This window comes from Chenopodium quinoa, unplaced genomic scaffold (assembly GCF_001683475.1).
Source record: "Chenopodium quinoa cultivar QQ74 unplaced genomic scaffold, ASM168347v1, whole genome shotgun sequence".
Lineage (NCBI taxonomy): Eukaryota > Viridiplantae > Streptophyta > Magnoliopsida > Caryophyllales > Amaranthaceae > Chenopodium > Chenopodium quinoa.
This window is the reverse complement of record NW_018744394.1, coordinates 801,790-813,900: the sequence shown is the minus strand read 5'-3', so window position 1 is coordinate 813,900 and position 12,111 is coordinate 801,790. Positions and strand designations below refer to the sequence as shown.

General features: G+C 41.1%; 2 protein-coding genes across 2 annotated transcripts; one reads left to right on the top strand and one right to left on the bottom strand.

The window, feature by feature from the left end:
* The first annotated feature begins 2,524 nt into the window (after positions 1 to 2,524).
* Positions 2,525 to 5,407, top strand: LOC110696873 (protein MAINTENANCE OF MERISTEMS-like). Its single transcript, XM_021874213.1, has 3 exons — positions 2,525 to 2,690; positions 3,516 to 4,853; positions 4,934 to 5,407. Exons 1-3 carry the CDS (start codon positions 2,622 to 2,624, stop codon positions 5,375 to 5,377), a joined length of 1,851 nt encoding a protein of 616 aa, XP_021729905.1. The 5' UTR covers positions 2,525 to 2,621; the 3' UTR covers positions 5,378 to 5,407.
* An 858-nt stretch (positions 5,408 to 6,265) lies between these two features.
* LOC110696872 lies at positions 6,266 to 9,573 on the bottom strand. The gene is made up of 2 exons (XM_021874212.1): positions 6,974 to 9,573; positions 6,266 to 6,309 (listed from the first exon to the last, which is right to left on the bottom strand). Exon 1 carries the CDS (start codon positions 8,260 to 8,262, stop codon positions 7,225 to 7,227), a length of 1,038 nt encoding a protein of 345 aa, XP_021729904.1. The 5' UTR covers positions 8,263 to 9,573; the 3' UTR covers positions 6,266 to 6,309; positions 6,974 to 7,224.
* Positions 9,574 to 12,111: the final 2,538 nt, after the last annotated feature.

Genomic DNA, 12,111 nt, shown 5'->3' with positions numbered 1-12,111 from the left:
CAACCATAAACTGAAAAGCTTTACATTTGCTGCGACCTAAATCCACCGGCAGACCTAAATAATCACCTATAGACGACCGCTCCTTCATTGTAAGAGTAGAGGACAAATAATCCCGATAATCAGCAGGAGTATTAGAACTAAATCAAACAAAGGATTTCTACAAATTAATCATCTGGCTCGAGATTGAACAAAACTCATTTGTAACAGCTAGAATGTGATCACAAGCAGACGGGGAAACTCGAAAGAAAAGTAACGCATCGCCTGCAAAGAAAAGATGCAAAACAGAAGGAGCCCGCCTAGAAATCTTCAAACCTTGAAAAAACCCTTGTTGCTTATCCCGCCGCAGCATCAACGAAAACACCTCCATACATAACAAAAAAAGGTAAGGAGACAAAGGATCCCCTTGACGAAGACCACATTTAGGACGAAAGGGCTGAGACGGGGAACCATTAACCAAAATCTGGTAGGAAACTGTAGTAACACATTGACGAAGAATATGAATCCAATAAGGAGGAAAACGAAACTGGTGAAGAACCTCCCATAGAAAATCCCAATTTACTCTGTCATATGCTTTGTTCATATCAAGCTTTAAAGCCGCCGAGCAAACTTTAGAAGAGGAAGAAGACATATAAGACAACAACTCATGAGCTAGTAGACCATTATCAGCCATCAAGCGACCAGGAACAAAAGCATTTTGGGTGTCTGAGATCAAAGAAGGCAAAACACAGCGAAGTCGATTCGTCAGGCACTTGGCAATACATTTATAAATAACATTGCACAAACCAATCGGGCGAAACTGAGAAGGATTTTCTGGGTGATCCACCTTAGGAAGCAGAGTAACAAGGTACGATTCCATTCTTTCAATAAATAACCATGAGAGAAAAAATATTGTATTGCTTCAGTAGTTTCCTTACCAACCACCGCCCAATGAGACTTGAAAAAACCTGCTGTGAAGCCATCCAGACCAGGCAATTTATTAGAACCAAAATGAAACAGAGCACTCTTAATCTCAGAAGCATAGTAACAAAGGTACGATTCCATTCTTTCAATAAATAACCATGACAGAAAAAATATTGTATTGCTTCAGTAGTTTCCTTACCAACCACCGCCCGATGAGACTTGAAAAAACCTGTTGTGAAGCCATCTAGACCAGGCAATTTATCAGAACCAAAATGAAACATAGCACTCTTAATCTTAGAAGCTGAAAAAGGAGTTATAAGATATTGCAGATCTGTATCCGAAAGAGAAAGCATATCAAGACTTTCCCAAGCACATGAACCCGGAGAAGAAGAAGTATCATGACAATTGTAAATCTGGGAAAAATATTGCTGAAGAAGATTGGCAATCCCTCACTGGTCGGAAATCCAATCATCATTCTCATCCCTTAAACTCAAGATTTTGTTCCTACGACGACGTGTCTGAACTGATCTAAACAAAAGCCGAGAATGAGATTCACCTAAAGCATCCCAACGAACCTTACACCTCTGCTTCCAAAACAGAAAGGAGGTCTGAGCATGGGATATCTTATCCTTTCGTAAATTAAGAAGCGAACAACGATCCTTCAACCGGGATAAGTCAAGAGAATCTGAATGCACTGAGGACTAAAGATCTTGCCAATCAATACCTCATTGTTTCTTATGAGTTACACACCAGGATAAGAGATTATGTTTCAACTTATCAAGCTTCCTAGAAACTGAAAACATCTGAGACCCAGGGCTAAAATCCTTCCGGGAATCAACAATTAAAGAAGAAATTTCCTAAAGTCCCTAACACCAATTTTCAATTTTATAAGGACGTTTTCTAGTAATTAAACTCCCAGAATCCTTTAAAATAATAGCAGCATGGTCCGAAAATAAAATTGGCTGATGTAAAATCACAGCGTCCGGGTGTAAATCCAACCAGGAAGAGGTAGCAAAACCTTTATCCAATCTTTCAAAAGTGGGATTTTTGCAGTTGTCCATTAGTCCAAGTAAGCGGAGGCCCGTAAAAAGGAATATCCATTAGACGAGAATCTAGTTTGCATTCTAAGAAACCATGACGTCCAGGAATTTCTAACGAACCACCTACTTTGTTACTAAAATACTCAACCTGATTAAAATCCCTTATAAGTACAACATCAGGAACAGACTGTAAAATAATTGAAATTTCATCCCAAACTGATTGCCTAGCAGCAATATGAGGCGACCCATACACAAATATAATATATTTTATTGCTTGACCAGGGATAACCACTTTACAAAATGTAACATGAGGAGTAACCGAGATAGGCAAAACAACAACCGAGGCAAACCAAAAAACTACCAAACCCTCACTAAGACCCATAACATCCGACCCACAAAAACTATCAAAACCTACAGAAGACAACTTCTTAACTGCTATATCTACAGATACAAAAGTTTCCATAAGAAACATAATATCAACACCCAAATAGCGGACTAAATATACCACATAAGGAACTTTAGGGGAGTCCGCCATCTGAATTGCTAAACATCGCCCGCGAATCTCCACATAAAGCCCACAAAATTAGAGTGAAATGTCACTTTTGCCCTCAAAGTAAAAAACACAATTTCTTCTCTCTATTCTCTACTTCCACTTTCTCTCTCTAAAAAACTTTCCGAGCGATGTCGAGGCGGCCCGGCAAGGAAGTGGCGGCACAGGCGGCGGGTGGACAGCGGTTTTCCGGCGAGAAGGTATTTTTTATTAATTTTGTGTTTAAAAATTAAAAAAAAAAGGTCGGAGGCGGTGGCGGCGCCTAGGCCAGACGCCACCACCACGGCGGAGGCGCCTAGGCCAGACGCCACCACCACGGCGGCGGCGCCTAGGCCAGACGCCGTGACGGTGGCGGTGGCGTCTGGCCCAGGCGCCAGAACCACGGCACCGGCGTCTGGCCTAGGCGCCGCCGCCGTGGTGGTGGCGTCTGGGCTAGACGCCGCCGCCACCGTTACGGCGTCTGGCCTAGGCGCCGCCGCCTTTTTATTTTTATTTTTTTTTTTTTTGGTTTTAAATTTGAAATTTAATTTTCGAAAATAATTAATTTTTTTTTGATTTTTTTTTAAATTTGTTTTTCTTTTTTTTAATTTTAAATTTTATGTTCCTCTTTTTTTTTTTTTAATTTTTAATTTTATGTTCTTGTTTATTGTTTTTGTTTTTTTTTTTTTGAATTAGTTTTTTTACTTAAAAAAAATTTTATGTTCCCTTTTTTTTTTTATAAATTTTTTTTAAAATTTTGATGTTCTTCTTTTTTTAAGTTTTTATAATTTTATATTTTTCACTTTGTTTTTTCCAATTTGTTTTTTTTGGGTAATTTTTTTTTTTTCTTTGTTTTTTCCAATTTTTTTATTTATTTATTTATTAGGTTATTAATTTTTTTATTTTTAGGTTGTTAATATTTTGTAATGTTTTTAATTTATTTTCCATCATATGTATATTGTTTTATTTATTTATTTTAATTACTTTTTTTATGTTTATATTACATGTTTATATTGCATATTACATGTTTTGTTATTTTGTGTTAGGCATCGTATTTTCGTTCTGGGGCTGGGAAGAGTATGGACATTATGAGAAGTACGATGAACTCAATGGAGAGCTCGGGGCCCAGACACGTTAGATCCCGTGGTATTTCGGCCTCGGCTCGTAGAGAACGGGTGCACTATTCTGAGGATGATGAAGATGATGATGGTGATGAGGAGGAGGAGGAGGAGGATGCAGATGAGGATGTGGACGATCAGAGTGGACCATATGATGATTACGGTCCATTCAGTCAGAGGCTTGATGATGTGTATGAGACGCGTAGGGTAGACGTGCGTAAGGGTAGAGATGGTAGATTTGTTAGTAGATCTGGCACATCATCTGCGTCCACTGTGTCTGCGGTTAGCAGAAAACGGTCGAGGGCCGTTAATGATTCTTGGGTGGTGAGGGGCGAGGTGGCTGGGGGACCTATAGACGGGAGTGTGATTCCTAGCTTTCTAGGACACATCGCTACCCGTATTTGGGAGGACCAAGAGCGGGCTTTGGATAGCGGCATTTTGAAATGCCAAACCCGGGAGAGGACTTGTAACTTCTTGTGTAGTTGGGCTGAGGCTTGGCCGGAGGAGAGCGAGATGGTCGGCCGATTGAGGGCCACTAGAGTGAGCCACCTTCCTGCCACCATGCATGAGAGGATTGACTCGACGCTGATCACGGCTTTCGTTGAGCGATGGCAGCCGGACACGAACTCTTTCCACCTTCCGTTCGGTGAGATGACGATCATGTTGCATGACGTCGAGGCCATCCTTGGGATTCCCGTAGAGGGAAACCGAGCATCTGTTGTCACAGATGCGGATCAGGCAGATTTATTGGCGGAGCTGTTGGCGGTGGATAGGGCTGCGCTGTACACAGCGGCACTTGGTGTGTGGGATCACGGCGGTGTTAAGATCGCAGCAGTTTTGCAGCGATGTTTGCACCCCACTTCACGTAGGACGCAGGACACACAGCTGGCTGCATATGTTTTTCTTCTTCTCGGGTGTACCTTGTTTCCGGATAAGAGCGGAAACAAGCTCAGGCCACGCGACATAGTTGACGCGTGTGAGCCCGACAGAGTAGGCCAGTTTTCTTGGGGGTCGGCTACATTAGCGTACATGTATCGCCAGTTAGGATTCTCGAGCCGGGCTGATGCGGCAGGTATCACTGGATGTATGACGTTGTTACAGACGTGGATATACGAGTATTTCCCGGCGTTTCGACCACACCGCGACCCGGTTCCTATTGGGGATGGCCAGCCACGTGCCTGTGCGTGGAGTCCGCGTGTCGAGAAGAAGTCCATTGACCGCCTGCGATCGATACGGTTATTGCTTGACAGGATGTCCCCATTAGAGGTAAAGTGTTTAAATTATTTCTACTTTTATAGTTTGATGTGTTTATTGTATGAATCTTACTAATTTTAAAAAATGTGCAGGTGAACTGGATGCCTTTCGGCCAGAACCCTAGTAATAGGGTACCCAGGACCCTCTACACGGGACTGATTCAGTATCGTGAGATCGTAGAGGCGTACATGCCGCAGCGCTGTCTTCGCCAGCTTGGATATGTCCAAGTTGTTCCTCCTCCACCAGCATGGCCCAGTAAGGCCATCCGATCTGCGTCGTCGAAGGAGTACGTCGTCCAATGGCCGGCAAGCATGATTGGCACGTGGGAGCAGTTTCCGATGGTTGCCCGCATATGGATTGAGCAGCTGCAGCGGCCGCCAACTGGGGTGGCTGCCATGTGCAACCACATCATTCCACCCGTCCAGGAACGGCATCATGATGTTAGGGATCCTGTCTTTATATGGAAAATGTTCAATGTCCATTCTGCCTGTTGCACACATCAAAAAACACAATTAACAAGTCAGCAGAAAACTTGACAAACACTCTAAAAAGTAAATTAAACTAAAGTACCGTACCGGTGCCGGGCATATTCACCGGGCTGAACACTTGGGCCGATGTAATTTCTCAACTTCTCCAAAACCCAACGGTAACTCGCAACCGTCTCATCCTTCATAACTGCATAACCAATCAAAAAGTTCTGGTTCGTTGGAGTCATCCCAACCATCTCAACCAGTGGAAACTTATACTTGTTTGTCTTGTACGTTGAATCGATCAGAATCACAGATGGCCAAGACGAAATCATATCAGCACAATCAGGATGCACAAGGAACAAATGAGTCACCTCCGATGTGTCTTCATCAGATTCAAACCAGTACAGGTAACCACGTGCTTGTGCCTGGTGTAGAAGCTGCTGTATAGGGTTCCTTCCCTCTGACCGTTCAAACCTCAATTTATGTCTGACGTTGTAGATGTGTCTTCGGTTTGGCTGGTCTTCAGGAAATTTCTCCAACACAGATGCTAATATTTTAGCAGGCTTCACTTGAGCATCACTCATTTCTTTTACAATTAGTTTCGCAGCAGGACTTAGGCCACTTAACTGTCGATGACCCACTTCATATGCGATCATCTCATGGTTGTGATACCCCCATTTACCGTAACTCTTCACTTCCCAACCGTCACCCCTTTGCTGTTGTCGAACCTTTACTCTGAACTGACACCCACAACCTTTCCGCTTTGTATCAAACCGAATCGCTTGACTGAAATCTCGTTCCTCCCTTTTGCGATAACGGTCGCATCTCAAAATGCGATCCATTCTACCATCCCGTTGAGATTTATGAGTTGCTACTACTAAACAAAAACCTGATCTAATTGCAACCTGTTTCGCCCAATCAACCGCTTGTTGAGCATCTTCGAACAGACCATCGTGTACAAAAATCCCACTATAATCATTTCCGTCTCCACCATAATCCTGCAACAATAACATATAAATATAATCACATAAGAGTAGATTAAATTAATACATTTGACACAACATTAGCACAAAAGCAAAAACAATAATAAATTATAAACAACAAACAAAGAAATAAACAAAAAGTATTCAAAAAAAAAAAAAAAAACAAAACACAAAAATAAAAAACATAAACAAAACTTTAGATTAAATAAATAAAAATAAACCAAAAAAAAAAAAACAAAAAAAAAACATAAAACGAAAAAAATTGTACAAAAAAAATAAAAAATAAATAAATTAAAAACAAAAACAAATTAAAACAATTAAAAACAAAACAAAAAAAAAAACAAAAAAAAAAGAAAAAAATTGTAACACAAAAAAAAAAAAAATAAACAAATTTTAAATTAAATTAAAAAAAAAAAAAAAATAGTGGTGGCGCCTAGCCAGGACGCCGCCACCGTGGCGGTGGCGTCTAGCCAGGACGCCGCCACCGTGGCGATGGCGCCTGGCCAGGACGCCGCCACCGTGGCGGCGGCGTCTTGGCCAGACGCCACGGCCACGGTGGCGGCGTCCTGGCCAGGCGCTAGAGTTACGGTGGCGGCGTCCTGGCTAGGCGCCACCACTACGGTCACGGCGTCCCGGCAGGACGCCAGCCGCCAATTCGTGGTTTTAGATGGCTTCGTACCTCCTTTTCCGGCGTCAACGGCGTCTCTCCGGTGCATCTACCCGACGTTGAGGGCTCTTCGGTTTCACTCGGCGATCCAGTCCTGCTCCACATTTTTTATGAGTGAAAAATTTTATTTTCGGTAAAAATTAAAACAAGGGCAATAATGTCAACATTTTTAAAAAATGTGGGCTTTATGTAGAAAAACGCGGGCGATGTTTAACAAATCCCGTCCGCCATACCTAGACCCCTACAGTTCCAAGCCGCTATGTTCATGGATCCCTTGGTGACTCAGTACGGGGAGTCACCCCACCCTCAGAAGCATTAGAAAAGTCATCCGAAACTGAAGAACCTGTTGTACATTTGCGTTTTTTAAAAGGTTTCAGAAATGATAAACATATGGACCCCGCATCAAGAGCCTGCGAACCCGGAACAGGAACATCCCGAGAAGTAGATCGACGTTTACTCGGGCAAGCATCTTTCACCCAATTCCAGAATTTATCACCCTTTTTGCTTAATTTCAAAGTAAGTGGTTTCTTCCCTCTCACCTTACTTGAAACTGATTGAGCTTGATTTCCAGCAGAAGAGGAATGGATAGAAATAGGAGGAGAACACTCCATTGGAACAAGATCATCCGTTTGGATGATAGAAGGTGAATTAACCAAATTTGCCTCATTCTCCCCAATAGGAATCGGAGAATCCATGGGAAACACAAACCCATCCGACGAAGAGTCCGCCATATAACCGAATTCTGATGAAGTATGAGTCGGAAAAGATGATGCAAGTGACGGAGACGGCGAAGGAATTAAAAGTGGCTGAATTTCCCGTTGAGAAGCAGAAGAAGAGCCAATCCAATTACTAGGTCCCGCACCAAAGGGGTCTAGAAACAGAGGTCCAGACGGACCCAGGGGAGGCGGAGAAAAGTGCGCAGCCACCGCTGGTGCCACCGGAGACGAAGGGATAGCATTCCGAGACAAAGCATAAGGGTTAGAAGCCAACACAGACGAGGGCATACCCTGTGAAAAATAAGGAGCATCAAAACAAGATTGGCCTTCAAAGATATGGGCCTCCAAACTAGAGTCTGAGAGAGGGCTTTGGACAACGTTAGACTTAAAAGGGTCTGGATTAGAGTCACGTGGCCCAGCAGATCTAATTGGGCTAGAATTAAACCCATTCACATCAGTCCCTGATCTTGGAAATAAAACCGACCCATGAAAATGAACATGTCCTTTAACCCGACCCGAATCTGAATTAGAGAAAGATAAATTTTGTTCCGAAAGATCATCAACAACACCAGCTGTCACATTCATAGCCGACCCTAATGGATTTCAATTGAACACCTAATGAGGTAGAAGGGGGCCATCACGTGCAGCAAGATTACATCGCATCGAACATATATGGCTTGCATGGTCGACAGGTGGCGAGCTATTATGCCACGTGCCCCTGTAATCAGAGTCTGGGAAAACGTGAGGGGCGGCGCAGGCGAGGCATAGATAGAGGTTGTTGTGGCCTTGCCGGACTTTCAAACTCTTCCCTGATAGCCCGATTAATCCCCAAGTTTCTCTCCAAAACTTCGTCTTGCTCGCTGCGAAAAACACCAGGAGCCGCTGATGGAAATAGTCCCGGCAAAGACCGAGGAGGAAGTTACCTGGTTGACAAAGATTCCAAGCTACCCATTTCAAAAATATCCCTATCAGATGGATGAGAATCCCCTGAATATTCGGACGGGTCGTCATCATCATGAATGCCAAACCATAGCTCTATTGTCCAATTTTCTGGGGTCGGATTAATACCACGAGTAGCATTAGAATATAAAGGAACATCCATTGGCCGAAATAGAACACATGTGCCTCTTTCGTGGAGTCTACGAAAGCGACGCTCAAGGTGGAAAATTACTTCGTCTTGTTCTTTTGCACACGTAGTCCGACCGTGTCCGACAAAACCACACTTTTTGCAAAATCTATAGATACCCTCGTATCTAAATCGAACCCACGTGGCTTGATTTGCATAGGTAGGAAAGTAACAAACTACAATCAAAGGTTGTGATAGGTCAGCCAATAATTTAACACGATGACGAGGGATAGGAAACTCACCTTGCAACTCTTCAACCATGGTAATATCACCAACATGAGCAAGTACTGACGATGCCACCGTCGGAGTTGAGTAGCGAATAGGCAGACCTACCATAGTAACCCACATGTCCGCCTAGTGGAGATTAAGGTTCTCTGGAACAGAGTGTCCTTTAAGCCGTTGAAGACCATAAAACTTCCTTTAAGGTGAACCCATCCCTGATTATCAAGGTCTACAACATCTTCTTCATTCGAGCAAAAGAAAATGAAATCACGTTCATATGGAAACACCACCACTGGACAACGAATAGCCAATACCTAAAGACTAGGTGTTGCACTAAATTAATTGAAAATTCACGAGTATCCCAAAGGCGGCCTATGACCACAAAATCCCAGCTTAAATGGCTATTTTCAAACACAGGAGGTGGATACTCAAAACCTCTAACACGATGAAGATAAACAAAAGTATTTGGAAAAATACAATCACTCATCTTGAGAACTTAGAGTAGGAACAAGAAACCTAAGAAGAAAAGCTAAGCTAGTAAAGGGAAGCAAAGAAACTTAAAGGAGTAAAGAAACCTAGGATGAAACGAACAAGATAATCCCAACAGAGAGAATTTCCTCTCACTAAAACTTTCTCTCACAAGAAGAGTCTAGATGTCCATTGTTCTATGTACCATAGCGATTTGGCGTGGCATATCCAATCAATTTTTGCCACGATAGCTAACAAACAAAACTATGACTTCCGTTTAGCACTTGTTTCATTTCGTAATAATTTCAACGCTATCATTTTACGTATATTTCATACTCACTTCATATTTTAATAAGTGTTACAATTTAAACGGCATATAATTTTAGGTATGTATGATTCAAATAAAATAAGAGATTAGAAGGGTAGTTGGATCATTAAAAAATATATAAAGAAAAATAATGAAGTTAATATTTTTGTTGAAAAGTACTCCCTCCGTTTTTAAATACTTGCTCCATTTCTCTTTGATACGCAATCCGATGCTAAACTTTAATCACTAATATCTTTAATTATCAATAAGTATAAATTCTAACAATTGAAAATTAATAATCTATTCATTGAGATGATTCCAACAAGTACCCACAAGATTATATTTTTTCTTATGTATAAATCATAAACATTAGACAAAGTATAACAAATGATTAGTGCAAAAAATAGAAATGGAGCAAATATTTAAAAACGAAGGGAGTAATAAATATGAGAAGCAATAAAAGTAAATACTCCTTCCGTTTTTTAATACTTGCTCCACTTTTATTTTTCGGCTGTTTTTAAATACTTGCTCCATTTCCTTATTTAAAAAGGTTTTACAATATTTAATTAATTTCTCACATCAAGTTGATCCAACAATTCATATTATCTCTCCTTTAATTCTCTCCACTACTTTTAGTTTTTACAATTTATTCTTCTACCAACCCCACTACCTCCATATTTTATTACTTTCTCTAATTTCTTCTAAGACTCCGCGCATGAAGAAATGAGTTAGTATTTAAAAACGGAGGGAGTAATAAATAAATAAAAATAAATAAATAAGTAGTAGTGGGTTTGGTAGGGACCATGAAAGGAGAAGATTTTTTTTTTTTTTGGAATTTAGAGAGCTACAAGGGCAGGTGATGAGAATCGATCCCAAGATCACCTAGAATGGGGAGGGGAAGCTTTAACCACTTGAGCTATCCCTCACTCTTCCGGAGAAGATTTAATATTAAAATATAACTTTTTTTGTTACAAAAAAAAGGAAGTGTTACACTTATTAATACACGGCCGCATTTGGTAAGTGTAACACTTATTTAAAACAAAGAGAGTAATAATACCAACACCCCTATAAATGGAAATGACTTATTATTTTATTATTTCTTTTTCTCACCAACCTCACTTTCACTAGTACTTCCTTCGTTTTTTAATATGCAACACAATTTTTCACAGTATTTAAGAAAATAAGGTGTCATATAATTTTTTTTTTAAAATAAGGCTTGTTTCGGGTGTTTTTGTGTCCTTTAGGAGAGTTAAAACTCAAAGATTGGATCCAACAAAGCTGCCTGTTGAGGAAGCCGGACGCTGAAAAAGCGTCGAAGAATGGCAAAGGTCCACTCTATGCTGCTGGCGGCTTAGAAGCAGGGGGAGAAAACGTGCTCCAGGCGACGATAAGCCGTGTAAGGAAAGGCCGGAGGAGATGGAAGGTACAAACTCCTTCAATCCATTGCCTTACCCTTCTAGTGTTAAATTCCATCACCAGTACCCGAGTAAATCCGAAGACACCCGGTCCATTGGCCGGATATATGTTTCCTACTTACAGAGTGTTGAATGTGCAAATGCTCCCCTAAGGACTGATCTTCATAACATGGTGAAAACCATGTTGAGGGTTGTCCTTGTTGAGGACAAGGACTCGATAAGAGGAGTCGACACCCTCAATTTCGATGCCTTCCTCTCCCTCCTTTTAGAGGTATATATCAAATCAAACATTTTTCTATCTTTTGGTTTTACATGCCGCTTGTAAGGACGGTGTTCCCGTCGTAGGTGGTCTTTCTCCTTAAATATTTCCATGGCCCTTTAAAATCCTAGGACTTTACACATATTAGGGTGTATTAGGATTTGAATTCATGACTTTTTGGGAAACCTTGAATTAGAAATGATCCTCTCATCACGCTTTTTTGTAAGAAACAAGTAGGAGTCGCTAATGAGTTTTAAGAAAACTCATAAACCTCGTTCATGCCTTTCTCCCAAGTAGAGTTCAAGGGATAATTAGCACAAATCGTAAGTTTACCCATGCCCAAATTGATCTACATGTACTAGAAATGAGTTCGGGAGCGAGGGTACTAAAATAACGTTCCTTTTAGGGAGGAATCGCTATGCTAGCCTTAGTTATGGCCTCTACTAGTTCTTCCTCCTTAGTTATGGCCTTTACTAGTTCTTCCTTTTTCACAATTTCATCAACAAACATTATATGCAATGTGATACCTAAAACTAAGTTAGTTGGTTTTATTTACAAGCACCAATCACGTAGGAATTACATTGCAAAGTCGTTATTCTTTATTTAATTCCAATTCGTGAAAAAAACAAAATAAACA